This window comes from Globicephala melas, chromosome 10, assembly GCF_963455315.2.
Source record: "Globicephala melas chromosome 10, mGloMel1.2, whole genome shotgun sequence".
NCBI classification, from domain to species: domain Eukaryota; kingdom Metazoa; phylum Chordata; class Mammalia; order Artiodactyla; family Delphinidae; genus Globicephala; species Globicephala melas.
Genome location: NC_083323.1, coordinates 98,203,780 through 98,217,470, shown reverse-complemented (window position 1 = coordinate 98,217,470; position 13,691 = coordinate 98,203,780). Strand labels below are relative to the sequence as shown.

Below are 13,691 nucleotides of genomic sequence, written 5' to 3'. Positions count from 1 at the left end.
AAATTTTATTGGAGTCTAGTTGATTTACAATGTTGTGTTAGTTTCAGGTGTACAGCAAAGTGATTCAGTTATACATATACATGTATCCACTCTCTTTTGGATTCTTTTTCCCATATAGGCCATTACAGAGTATTGAGTAGAGTTCCCTGTGCTATACAGTAGGTCCTTATTAGTTATCTATTTTATATATAGTGGTGTGTATATGTCAATCCCAATCTCCCAATTTATCCCTCTGGAATTAATTTTTGTGTATGGTGTGAGATGAGGGGTTGAGTTGCATGGTTCTTCCACGTGGTTCTTCCGGTTGTTCCAACAGCATTTGTTGAAGAGACTCCTCTTCCCTTGACTTGCTTTGTTCCTTTGTCAAAAATCAGTTGATCACATAAGTGTGGGTCTATTTCTGAATTCCTTATCTTGATTTTCTTTTGCTGTTACAGGACCTTTTTATCTCCATGTACATTTGAAAATAGACTTTATTTTTTAGAATAGTTTTAGGTTTACAGAAACGTTGAGAATATGGTACCAGGAGTTCCACATACCCTGTGCTCAGTTCCTCTGTTATTGATATCTTAACCTTAGTATGGTACCCTTGTTAACCAATGGATCGGTATTATTAACTAAGGCCCACAGTTCATTCAAATTTCCTTGGTTTTTACCTCCTTCTGTCCTCCTTCTGTTCCAGGATTCCCAGCCCCATCCCACATGGTGTTACATAGGGTTCCATCTCCTTAGGCTCCTCTTGGCTGTGACAGGTTCTCAGACTTTGCTTGTGTTTCAGTGACCTTGGCAGTTTTGAGGAGGATTAGTAGCATGTTTTATAGGATGTGTATCTGTTGGAATTTGGTGTTCTTCTCATGATTAGAGTGGGGTTATGGTTTTCTGGGAGAAGACCACAGAAGCAAAGTACCATTTTTTATCACATCATCTCAGGAGTACACACTGTCAACGTGACTTATTTCGTTTGATTGTTGGTGTTGATTTTGATACTGACCTGATCACCTGCCTGCGGCAGTGTTCGTGAGGTTTCTCCACTGCAAAGAGGCTCTTCTTTCCCCCTTTTCTGACTATACCTTTCGGAAGGAAGTCTGTGTGCACAGTGGGGTTTATGCTCCCTTCTTAAGGACACAGTATCCACATCCATCACTCGGAACTCTGCCTGAGGGACTGTACTCTTCTCCCTATTTATTTATTTATTCAGCCATTTATTTTGCTCTGTAAGATTTTGAACTTTTGAGTTAATTGAGCTTGTTTGTTGGCCTGTATGTGGTCTGTGTTGATGGACATTCCGTCTGTGCCGAAAGACTATCTTCTGTAGTTGTCGGGTTTGATGCGCTATAAATGTAAGTTATATGAAGTTCATCAATAGTGTCGCTTAGATACCACTAATCCTTTCTGATCTTTTGCCTGTTTGCTTACTCAGTTACTGAGAGAGGAATGTTCACATTGCCAACTCAGATTAGTACTTGTCTATTCCTCCCTTCAGTTTTGTCAGTTTTGCTTCATGTGTTTTGTTACTCTGTTTTTAGAGACATAAACATTTGTGATTTTTATGCTTCCTTATGAATTGGCCCTTTTGTCATTAAGCAACGTTCCTCTTTACCAATGGCAGTATTCCTTAACTTGAAGCCTATTTTGTTTGCTATTTATATAGTAAGCCATACTTCTTATGCTTACTGTTTTCACTGTATATATTTGTTATGGACTGGATTATGTCCTCCAAAATTCATGTGTTGAAGTCCTAGCCCCAAATAACTCAGAATGTGAAAGTGTTTGGGGAGAGGGCCTTTAAAAAGGCAATTAAGTTAAAATGGGGCCAGTAAGGAAAGTACTAATCCAGTCTGGCTTGGGTTCTAAAAAGAAGAGTAAATTTGTTCACACTAAGAGACACCAGGGATGCCTGAGTACGGAGGAAAGACCAGGTGAGGACGCAGCGAGAAGGTGGTGCCTCTAAGCCTAGGTGAGAGGCCTCGGAAGGAGTGAAACCTGCTGGCACCTTGACCTTGGACTGCTGGCCTCCAGAGCTCTGTGAAGATAAATTTCTGTTGTTTAAGCCACCCAGTCTGTGGCATTTTGTTATGGCAGCGAACTAATATAATATCCTTCCCTTCTTTTCTTTCAAGTCCATCTTTTATAGACAACATGTAAATGGGTGTTTTTATTTCATGCATTCTGACCATTGCTGCCTTTAGTCGTGGTGTTTTATTTATATATGATCTAATTATTGATATGGTTGGATTTAGTCTTGTCATTTTTCTATTGGTCCCCTCTGATTTTTCTTCTACTGTCCTTCCTTTTCTGCCTCCTTTTGGGATAATTGAGTATTTTTTTAGTATTCTCTTGTAATACTTTTAATGGCTTTTGTCAACACCCCTTTCATTGTTTTTATTATTGGAGGTACTTTAGGAATTATAATATGCATATATTCTTATCACAGTCTACTTAGAATTCATGTTGTGTGACTTTCACATACAGTGTTACAGTCTTGCAACCGTCCCCTTCATTTACCCTTCCCGTTCTGTGTGGAAATTCTGCCACACAGTACAGTGTTATAATTCTTGCTTTAAGTGGTATTTTAAAGAAACCAAGAGAAGAAAGTGTATCACATATTTGTGGTTGTTTGAATTTACCCACATTTTTACTATTTCTGCTGCCCTTCTTTGTTTTCTACGTGGTGTTATTTCTCTTCAGCCTGGCAACAAGTTCTGTCAGTTTCTATTTCACCTTCGTTTCCCCCTCCCCACTTTTGAAGGATGTTCTTGCAGGATATGTAACTCTGGGCATGTAGCTTTATTTTCTTTCAAGCTTCTCAGCGCCTTATGGCTTCCCTTGTTTATGGTGAGAACTCAGCTGCGCATAGCTGTTCACGTACACCTAAAGTTTCATTTTTCTTCAGCAGCCTTCAAGATTTTATCCTTGCCTTCAGAAGTTTGTGATATACTCAAATCACAGTTTGACTGTGATTTTCTTTGTTTTTATTTTTCTTGAGGTTTGCTGAGCTTCTTTTATCAGTACATTAGTTTTTCATCAGTTGGGGGAAAATTTCAGCCATTGTATCTCCAAATATTATTCCTCAACTCTTCCCGCTCCTTTCTTGGGACTCCACGTACACATGTTTTGGACAGTTTGATATTGTCACACAGATCACTGAGACTCTGGTCATTATTTTTTTAACATATTTTTTCTTTCTTCAGATTAGATTACATGTTAACTTTATTATCTTCAATGACTGTTCTTTCGTCTTCCATCTACTATTAAGCACATTTAATAAATTTATTATTTCTGATATTGTATCTTTCAATTTTTGATTTCTACTTGGTTCTTTTTATTATTTCTTTTCTCTTTTGAGATTCCTGATCTCTTTGTTCCTTATTACCACTCCTTCCTTTAAAACCCTTAAATATATTTATAATAGCTGCTTTAACGTTCCTGCTGCTAATTCCAAGATCTGGGGAATCTAACGGTTGGTTTCTAGCGATTGAATTTTCTCTTGACTCTGGGCCACTTCCCCTTATTTCTTCCAGAGCCTGGAATGTGTCCTCTTTCTTTAGAAGCTTACTGGGATCTTGAGGTGGCTGTGTCTGTGGGTATTTTTCAAATAAAAAAAAATTTCTCTCTTTAAAGGAAACACAAGCTAGAGTGATCAGAAATCCAGCATTAAAATTTTTTCCTTGTTTTCAATAATTCTGTCTGAATTAGGCAAAATTGCTGACTTAATTTGTGTATGGAAAAAACCTTGACTATTTTAAAATTCTGAAAATTTTCAACTTTGCTCCCTCTAGATTTTCCCAGTGCTCCCCTCCCGTAATTCCTCCCGTAATTCCTTTTATTCTCATAGTTCGATGTACTTTCGTGTAGTAATACAAAAAGGAAAAGCTAAGAGAAGCTGAGATAAATTTTATTTTTTTAAAAGAAGAAAGGAAAAAGGTGGTGTTACATTTTTATAAATATCCATAAATATAGAGCGACAGGCAAAAATCTTCCAAATAAATAAATAAATATTGCCACGTGCTAAGTGACATAAGACATTGTGAGGCTCTCTTAGCTCTGCCAAAGAGAAAACCCCAAGGAACCAGTTTTCTGCCGAAGTCCTTTCCGTTTAGGTTTCCAGTAGCTTTTATACACTATAGTATCTCGAACGGAAAATGAAAACTATAAAGAAAGTAGTTGCCGTGCACTGCTATATAGTTATTATACACAGTCTGAGTGTTTTGAAATAGGAACTCATCCTTCAAGATCAGCCTGAAACCATAGGTGAGAGCAGTCGGCCAATGTTTCTCTCATAAGTAAAAGAATGGATCCGTTTCTAAGGTCGGGTGCGTGATGGCAGCAGGGGGAGAAGGTGACTGGGAGGGAGCTGCTGTTCGCATCTACTCTGCTCGTGCATATCCTGCTGTTCAGGTGGCCATTTAAATAGAGGTAGGAAATGGGGCCCCTGAGGGTGACTAAGGTATCAGCCTCCCCCTGCCTGGTGCTCAGCTGTTCTGTGAGGGTTGGTTTTCCTCAGGGTAGCGCTGGGGCTCCTGGGACTGAAAGCTGTCTTCATTTGGTGCCCCCAGAACGTCCAAGTGGAGTAACGCCCGCCTAGGAGTGTTTTAGCTAAGCCTCTAGCCACGGCTACAGGGCGGGTTGCGGTCATGGTGAAGAGCTGACAGTGCTGGCTTTTCCTGACTCCTACACTGTGATCCCTGGTGGTTGGGCTTCTTTCCCCGGAATCCCCGATGCCACTTCACAAAAGGACACAATTGGGGCTTCCCTGGTGGCGCAGTGGCTGAGAGTCCGCCTGCTGATGCAGGGGACACAGGTTCGTGACCCGGTGCGGGAAGATCCCACATGCCGCGGAGCGGCTGGGCCCGTGAGCCATGGCCGCTAAGCCTGCGCGTCCGGAGCCTGTGCTCCGCAATGGGAGAGGCCACAACAGTGAGAAGCCCGCGTACCACGAAAAAAAAAAAAAAAAAAAGACACAATTGGCACAAAAACCCAGCCCAGAGCAGTCCCCTTGTCACCAGGCCCCTCCTTGCAACATTTGTCTGATTCATCCAGAATGGATCACCACTCAGCCTGAAAGCAGAGGTTTAATTAAGGGCCTCTTGGGAGAGTTTGAATTTATTTCCATTTTGAAAAACAAATCCTAGCAGGGTAGATTTTCAGGAGCCAAGACCAAAACTCCTCAGGCCCAATTCACTCAAGCCAAAGGTAGGGCCAAGAGGCAGGGGCCACGTGGGAAGCCAGCGTCACTCTGGGCCGGGCTTTGGCTGCACAGAGGGACAGAGCAGGGCAAGGGGCCATCCTGTAAGGAGCTCGCGTCTCTAGCTTGATCCCTGCCTCCATCCTCCGGGTGCTCATTCTGGCTAAGTTTTGACCAGCCTACCCCCAGTCTTGTTGACGGCCCTTCTCCAGAGATGCTTAAGGAAGAACGAAGGCTTGAGGTTAGGATTTTCATGGGTTTTGCTCAGTCGAGCTGTTAATCCCCCAGGTCAAGGTTGCAAACTCAAACCCTGCCAACAGGGTCCAGGCAGATGGCACAAAGCAGGGGGCGGTGGAGAAGCCGCTGGCTTGGGCTCCCTGCTTCACCTCCCGGCTGGTCAACTCGCTAAGCCCCTGTTCTTAATGTTAGACTGATGGAGAGGAGAGGAGAGGGAAGAGGAAGGACTGGGGGTGAGGGAACCCTTTCTCTCCCAAAGGAGCGCGTCCAGGTGGGAGGAGGAAGGCGAGGGGCGCCACCGCTCCAAGGGCAATCCCCGGGGACCTCCCGCTAAGGGAGGAAGCGGGGCCGGTTCGCCCCACCTCCAGCCCGCGCCCCAGACGGTTTGGCTTTCCGAGTTGGGCCGCCCTAAGCGAAGCTGGGGAAGGGCCGGCAGCGCTCGGCGCCCCCCGGCCCGGCGCGCGCGTCCAGCCGGTGGCCGCGGAGCACCCCCAGCGGGTCGCTGGCCGCAGGGCCGCTGTCCTCGGCGCTGGGCCGCTCTTGCGAGCAGGAGGCGGGCGCGGGCGTGGCGCGGGCGCGCGGCTTGAGCACGCTCAGCGGGTCCCCGCCGTCGTGCGCGCTGCGCGTGTGGCGCCGGGGCCGCGCGGTGGCGAAGTGCAGCAGCGGGATCTCGTTCCTGCGCGACAGGAACTGCGCGTACGGGGGCGGGTTGGTGCCCGGCAGGAAGGCCCGCTTGGCCCGACCCAGGCTGACGAGGAAGCGGTGCTGCGGCGAGTGGTACACGTCGTAGCCGTTCTCCAGCGTCCGCTGCCGGAACCTGCAGCTCTCGGGGCTGAAGTGATGCTGAAAGCGGGGCGGGGCGACCGGGTGAGGCCGAAGTCCTCGGCGGGCTGGATGGGACCAGCTCCATCCGGGGACCCCAATTCTCCCACCCACTCTCCTCGGGCCTTGCCTTTAACCCCGTCGTGCCCTGCTGAGCAAAAGTGATTTCCACTCATTTCCAAACTGCGGTTACGACTGGCAGGTGGGGACAGGCTTGGGGAGCTCGCGGCCCCGCCTGCGGACCCGCCGCCGGCACTTGGCTGCCTGGGGCCGGGCTGGACGGAGCCGGCGCCTCTGTCTGCTTTCTGGACTGAGGCCTGTCCTCTCTCTGCCTTTTGTTTTTGGCTCGGAGGTGGCTTCGGTCTGTCTCCTCACCTGGACAAAGGTGGGCTGGGGTTTGTAGGGCCGCACATAAGTAAGGAGACTCCCCCTCGGAGGCAGAACAGGGTTTGGGAATTAAGGGACATGAACTTCATCACCAGGTGACCCACGTGAGCCCTCACTCTGCCACTGACTGGTGCTGTGTTTTGCTAAGTGCCTGCTAGGGCCTTTACGTAGGATGTCCTTTAATCCTCAGAAGCCCACGCAGTAAGTATTTTACAGATGAGGGGACTCTGTGTATGCCTGTATGCGGTCAGCAGGCATTTATGTACTTATTCGTCTATATTTGTTCAACAGATAGTTATGTACTCTGGGCCAGATACTATGGTGGGTGCTGGGACACAGAAGTAAGTAAAACAGAAAGTAATTGCTCTCTTGGAATTTCTGGTGGGAGGAGCTTCTGAGATGCACAGCCCTGCTTCTGTCCAATGCCCCCCGTGCTTTGGAATATGCTGCGCCCTGTAGTTTGGGAAAGCCCTTGCTCGCCAGTCCAAAAGACCAGCCATCACAGCTGGGGCCGAGGGAGTTCGTTACAGATCTTGATTTGGGGGAGCCCCACAGGGCACATGGTCCATCCCACTTGACTTTTTCCAGGTGAGGAAACTGAAGTTGAGAGAAATAGGGGACTTGCCCAAGGTCAAGGATATCTAGTAACAAGATCATGAGACCCCCAGTGGCTTCTCACCCTTTTTTTCTAATGGACTTTCCAACATGAACGTATGTGACTTGAGGACCTGGGCTGCAGACAAGGTGCTGTGCTAGTTAAAAAATGGGGACCAAAGGGCAGGTAGGACTAGAGACTGAGAGCCCAGATGCTCCAAAGCCAGATGGCTTGGGTTCAGACCTCAGCTGTATAAGCCTGAGCATTTGACACTTAGATGGAAAAAAGTACTCAGTGAAAACATCACCCGGGTAATGTGCAAGTGGAATCTTTAAGCTATAAAATTCTACATTTTGCCAGAGCAATGAAATAATTATTTGCAAAGAATTACCCAGCACACAAAGAAACTCACAGATCCAAAAATGTTGCCTCTGAAGTCCATGCAGAGATATCTCCGGCTCACCACCCCTGTAATCACCACGAATCCCGCATCCTCAGATCTGATCATCAGGGCACCTATGGAGAAAATCATTCAAGTCAAAACCTGGCTTCACATCCAGCCCCTACCTCCAAGGACCCTCCCTTGATTGATCTAAAGGGTGGTGATGATTTCACAGAAGCCTCCTCTTGTCCTTGTTCAGGCTCTTTCTTCTGACTTCCCCTCCCCCGCCCCTCCCCCCCCCCCCCGCCCCATCTTGCCTCCTGCGTCTCCTCCTGCCTGTAAGGAGCACCCTGAACTCCCAGCTTTCTTCCACCTGTACCAACGTGTTTCTCTCTCTGCTTGGACTCTCTTTATTTTCCCCTTTGCCTGTCTCATACTTCTTAATGTCTGTGGTGGTGGTCACATCCTCCCAAGCCTTCTGCTTTTGTGATGTTTAAATCTATGCCCAGATGTCTTTCAAGCATCCAGCTTGACCCTCCACCCAGGGAGCCGTGCAGGAGTCAGTGATACAGCAGTCAGCACCCTTTGTGTGTCAAGAACTGTATTCCGATGGTTCTCCTCCCCCCTCTGCTTATCGAGGTCACTCACGCTTCAAGGCCAGGCTCAGATGTCACTATTTTATGGAGACTTTCCTAATCTCCCTAATCAGAATGACCTGTTCTTCTCAGCCGCTCTGACTCGCCTCTCTCAGAGCACGTATCTCCTCACCTGCCTTAATAAGTTCACATGTCTGGTGCCTCCCTAGGGTGAGCCACTTAGAAGCAGACGGTTTATCTTTCCGTGTCGAGTAGATCCTGGGACGCAGGGAATTACTTCTTGCTTCTTCATCGCTATTCTTGGTCCTTTTCTCACTTGGTGGTGCCCCCAGGTGCAGCCCCTCTCAAAAACTAGCCCTGGACAAAGGCCTGAAACCCATTCACACTACCTACACCCTGAGTAACTGACAACGGTTTTAAGCGTGACCCCCCCCGCAATGGGGATGTGCAAGTCTAACAAGTACCAGTGAGTAGTTCAGGTTTCTGTTTTGTAGCAAGGGTACAGTGAGACCATAAGAGGTGTGATATGAGTGATAATTCAGCAAGACGTCCTCCCCAGATGCTGTTTAATTACCTGACATTTTCTACTAGAATCATCTTTTCAGGTCTTGGGGCCTCTTCCCTTTGCCGACCACAGAATTTCCCCACACATCTCATTTGGCCTCACAGTTCCCAGGCAGGTAGCCCAAGCCAGGGGGTCGAGTCTTCTAGAAATGTAGCCTGGAGAGGGTGGAAACGCCAGGCATCTGTGCCCAGTAAGTGATGGTGCCTCGTGGGGTGACTCATAGCCCAGATCTACCCCCACGGAGGCTCAGTACAGAGCCCTCCAAGGAGAGCGGCAGGCAGTACTAGACACTAGCTGAGCACAGAGAAGTCAGAGTGATGTGGGGCAGAGGCCACGAGGCTGGGAACAAGCCCAGGCAGAGGGCCAAAGAGGAGAGGTCACTGGTTTCCAAGTTTGGCTAAGGATTAGGCTTGAGGGAAGCTTCTGGAAGTGGGGTGGGGCATGGGAGGTGCGGAAGATATGAAATGCTCCGTAACGGGGTTTGCCTGTGAGTCTCAGATCTGTGGCTAATGTTGAGAGAAGGCCTGAGAGAGACATAAGGAACATGGAAGAAACTGTTTCCAGCCTGATGAATTTTCAGTCTACTTGGGGGAAAAAAAATTACACTTCGTAACTGTTTTTGAGATGTTGCACTCTGCGTATTTGACACACTTTAAACTCTCAAAATAGCTGCTGTGGGACTTCGCTGGTGGTCCAGTGGTTAAGACTCTGCACTTCCACTGCAGGGGCTGAAGGTTCAGTCCCTGGTCGGGCAACTAAGATCGCACATGCCATGGGTCGCGGCCAAAAATAAATAAATAAGAAAAGGATCCCACCTCCAAAAACCTCCCCCCACAAAACCAGCTCTGTTGTTAATGTCACCAGTATTACTCTTGGAAGTAGCAGCCTCCCCATTTAAATCATGAGGAAACCAAGGCAAGATTCAAACTCAGGAAACTCAGGTCAGTGACCCTAACATCTTCTGCCCACAGCCCTGGAGCTCGTCTCCAGCTGACATCACGACAAGCCTCAGAAGATGAAGTCAAGGACCGAGATCCAGGCCACGGCCATGAGCCCCCAGGTCACGGTACCCCCGAGGGGGTCAGGGGAGAGGGGCTGAGCCAGGAGCCCGGAACTGGGGCGCTATGATTCTGGTCCCTGTTACGCCCTGTACTACCTCTGTAGCCTTGGGCAGCTCATCACTCGAGCCTCAGCGTCCTCAGCTGGGAAGAGAGAAGAATCACAGCTGTCCTGCCTGCTTCCCAGGGTTGCAGCTAGGATCAAATGGGATGATGCTGTAAAAAAGGGCCTTGAAAACATTTAGCAGGTGGAAGGCCCTGTGGAGGATGGCTGGCCTGCCCCTGACGATAAGCCCACACCCTGCCAGCTGCCAGCCGATGCCTGGGTCCCTGTGAGCAGTGTGCGTTGTCTCCAGGGCCAGTGAGGACAGAAGACAGCCTTCAGGGGCACCGGGAGCTGCTGCCGTGAGGACGCACAGGCTTGAATCAAACCCACAGGAGCCGGTGCAAAAGTCCAGCAAATGGAAGAGCCGATTGTCCTCCCTGTGCAGGTGACTGAGGCAGGTCTGCACCGACCCAAGGGCAGCATTTGGCAGAAAGAAGGCACCAACCGCTGGCCGCTGGGACCACACCTGTTGGAGCCCGGCAGGCGTAAAGGACATTTCCTTTCGTGATGCCGTGTCTGTGCACGTGATACAGAAGAAGCAGGGGACCCGGGTCCAGGTCTCCCCGAGGTCATTTACCGCCTGTGTGACCACAAGCCAGTTATCTGAGTCCTTGAACCTCTGTTTTCTCATATGGAGTAGAATCATTTATTTCATTTGGTCGTCTTTGGGGTGTAAGGAGATAATATTTTTATCTGCTATAAACCCACTTTCTAAATGCCGGTGATTGTTACTATTACCACTTTGCCTCAATCTCTGCTATAAAAGTAGAAAATTATCTGCCCTATTCTAGTGTCATGGTCAATAAATGATAAATAAGATGATGGATGTAAAGGACTTTGAGCTCCCCAAAAGAAAGATAACATTTTGAAGGGTTAGAGAGCCCAGGGATAATTCGGCTTCACGTTCGGCACAAGAAAGTGACGTTGGGGAAGGAGAGGAAATAAAAAGACCAGGAGCCAGGGAGTAATAGTAACCAGGGGTAATAAGCATCTCTTTGCTGCTGTTGCCACAAAGTGGGGCTCATGGAGAGTGGGAGGGTAGCCTTGTTCATAGTAGGAAGGAGACAGACATTGGAGACACACTCCCTGACACCAGCTGCAAGTCACGAGGGTATTGAATCTTGTAGGCAGATAATTTTACAACGATCAGCAAACCAGAGATGGGCTGAGCACTCAACTATTAATCAAGAATTTAGCAGAGCACAGTAATCAAGTGAACCACATTTCACTGGAAATCTGTAATTAATCAGGAGGGGAAAAAACACTCCACGCCTTTCCATCAATGTGAAACCGTTGCTTTGCGTTCCTCGGGGAGGTCATTACAAATCCTTCTCCAGCCTGTTACTTAGTTGTCCTACGGAGCTACAGGCATCCGTGTTTCTTCTTTCCTTTTGGGGTAACTTTTATCTTAGTGTGTATATCTGTCTGTCTATCTATATATATAATGCTCATGATAACTGATCTGAATAGTATAAATGTTATATAAACTAGCAAAAGTGTCTCTCTCTCGCCCCTGACTCAGTCCCTTCCCAGGTTCCTTAATTGCCAGAGACACAAGGCTTAGTAGGTTCTTTATATGACAAAACAAAATCACATTTCTGTAAAAAAAAAAAAAAAAAAATCTGAAACCAGTTCAGTTCACTTTGCTTCCTCTCAGTCATTTTAATTCATTCCAGCTAGCGCTCTGTGCCTTCTCGGGGCCCGAGGTCGGTGGATATAACAGGGAAAATTCTATGATTCATGCTGCAAACTCAGTGGGCTGAGCCCTACCCACTCCGGGCACCGCTCACAGCCCTCCCTCTCCCCCCACCAGGCCGTGTCTTCGGGGGCTTCCTTTCATCAAAAGGATTCTGTGATTATAGAGAAATTTTATAAGCATTCTCTAATTATCTGCAGCCCTTTCCATGTAGGGGAATCAAAATAATTTACCATAATCTACCGTCCTGCGTTTTAAATCGCCTCTCATCTTGAAGTGAGGGCGGCCTTCCACGAGAGGGCAAAACTGTGTTTCCTCAAAGCTGGTCATGAGCTGGGAGACACGAAGGTTGGAAACCTGGAGGTGCGTGAAGGGCTGGTCTTCCTTTGAAGCCACAGAGCTTTTCACGATGTCAGACACGTTGTAGGTTCTGCTAAATACCCATTGAATAAAACGGGCAATGCTTCGGATGCAACAACTGTATCCAGATTTATTTCAGAATTTTTGCCATGGGACTCAAACTTGGCTTCCAAGATGTTGACTCCTGAATCCACTGTGTTCCCCTAAGTTCTGGAACCTGTTTGGCATTTGGGGAGAACTTCCTCCTTTCTTTCACCCCCTGTCACCATCCACTGAGCACCTGAAGAGGTCTGAACTTCTGGCTTTGCACATGCCTCTCTCTCACTACCAGGTTTAAGGTCCTTTGACTCTTAGCAGATGAATGTCTTGCGTATAGCAAGGCCACAGCAAAATGACAGAATAATTTAGTGCAACAATAAAGGGCCAGTCATTATTCCTATAAGAAATTGTCTTTAATTAAACAGAGACTGTGCTTACTCTTCCCTTCCTCTGATTGGATCTATTTTGAATCGGTTGGCATTTTTCTGGATCCTTAATTTTTACAGTTTTCCTCAAATAGAAGACCTTGTCTTTTTCAATATCCGTCATCCCCCCACCCCATTATTCCTTCTGGGGACGTCGGAAACACCGCTAATTGATTGACTGTTGTGGACTGTGGTCCAACTTTCCACAAACCTAATCTTTAAAAACATTCCGGTTGTCTCGTGTTTTCAGTGAGTTCCCAACCGGATTCATTTGCTAATAAGTGGATCTTCCAGCTCCACAGAGAAGACTCCCCAGCTCATAGCATCCTGGGTTCCACCGAAGCCCCTAGTAAGCTTGTTGGATGAAGGGTGTGCGTGGATGGATGGATGGAGGCACTGGGTCAGACTCATCAAGACAGGATTCCTGGACAGTCTAGTCTTTAATACATTTTCCCTGAGAACTTTTATAAGGCCAGCATACTAGAAGCTCTGAGTTGGAAAGGGCCTCTGGGTTTATCTATTCCAAGCCCTGGTCTGGTACCGAAATCTTCACAACCTCTACCGTTAACCCAGTCCAAAGTTCATGTGCCAAAACTCAGTGTCTACTGACCGATCTGACTTTTTTTGCTCCCAGGCTCCTTGCCTGTCTTTTGTACGTTTTTTGACTCTTTGGACAGGGCACAGAGAAAGTGGCTGCTGTTGTGGGAAGATGGACTGGAGTTAAGATGGAAATTGTTCTTGTTGGGAGAAACCAATACACAGTAATTGGGGAGGTGGAAGAATCTTCTCCCAAGGTTTAAACGCGCACACACACACACACACGCACTCACGGATCCTGGGCGAGAAGCTAGGAGGCTGGAGTAGCCCTCTGGTCCAGCCAAGGCCTCCCCAAGTCCCTGCAGGTGGAGGCACAGACCCGTCCCCCCTCTTCCCAGCCTAGACGGAGCCCCAACTTACTGTAGATGGTCTGCTGGGGTGAGCCATCCACGTGGCCGTCCCTGTGGATCTGCAGGTGGTAGCTGTTTCTGGCCGTGGCCGTGTACAGGTGGGTCAGGCCGCCCCAGCTGGAGCCCAGCAGCGGGGAGGTGTTGGGATAGGCGTGGACCGCACAGGCCAGGGTGCAGACCCAGAGGCCCAGGCAGGCCCCCAGCATCGCGGCTCTCTGGCTGGTGTGGAGTCTGAAACCCGACCCTGGCTCTGCGCCTGGCCTCCCTGGACTGTTTTCTCCTCTTCCTTGC

General features: G+C 48.0%; 1 protein-coding gene across 1 annotated transcript; it reads right to left on the bottom strand.

Annotated features, from left to right (window-relative positions):
- Nucleotides 1-5,830: 5,830 nt before the first annotated feature.
- Nucleotides 5,831-13,606, bottom strand: FGF23 (fibroblast growth factor 23). The gene is made up of 3 exons (XM_030834677.2): nucleotides 13,411-13,606; nucleotides 7,639-7,742; nucleotides 5,831-6,265 (listed from the first exon to the last, which is right to left on the bottom strand). The coding sequence occupies exons 1-3, from the start codon at nucleotides 13,604-13,606 to the stop codon at nucleotides 5,831-5,833; spliced, it is 735 nt and encodes a 244-aa protein (XP_030690537.1).
- Between the last annotated feature and the right edge of the window lie 85 nt (nucleotides 13,607-13,691).

Excerpts from the sequence above, each read along its gene's own strand:
- FGF23 (XM_030834677.2), bottom strand. The coding sequence starts at position 13,606 with ATGCTGGGGGCCTGCCTGGGCCTCTGGGTCTGCACCCTGGCCTGTGCG. Across the intron at positions 7,743-13,410 it reads ACCCCAGCAGACCATCTACA|GTGCCCTGATGATCAGATCT; the intron begins GTAAGTTGGGGC and ends TTTTCTCCATAG. Across the intron at positions 6,266-7,638 it reads GAGGCAACATTTTTGGATCT|CATCACTTCAGCCCCGAGAG; the intron begins GTGAGTTTCTTT and ends CCCCGCTTTCAG.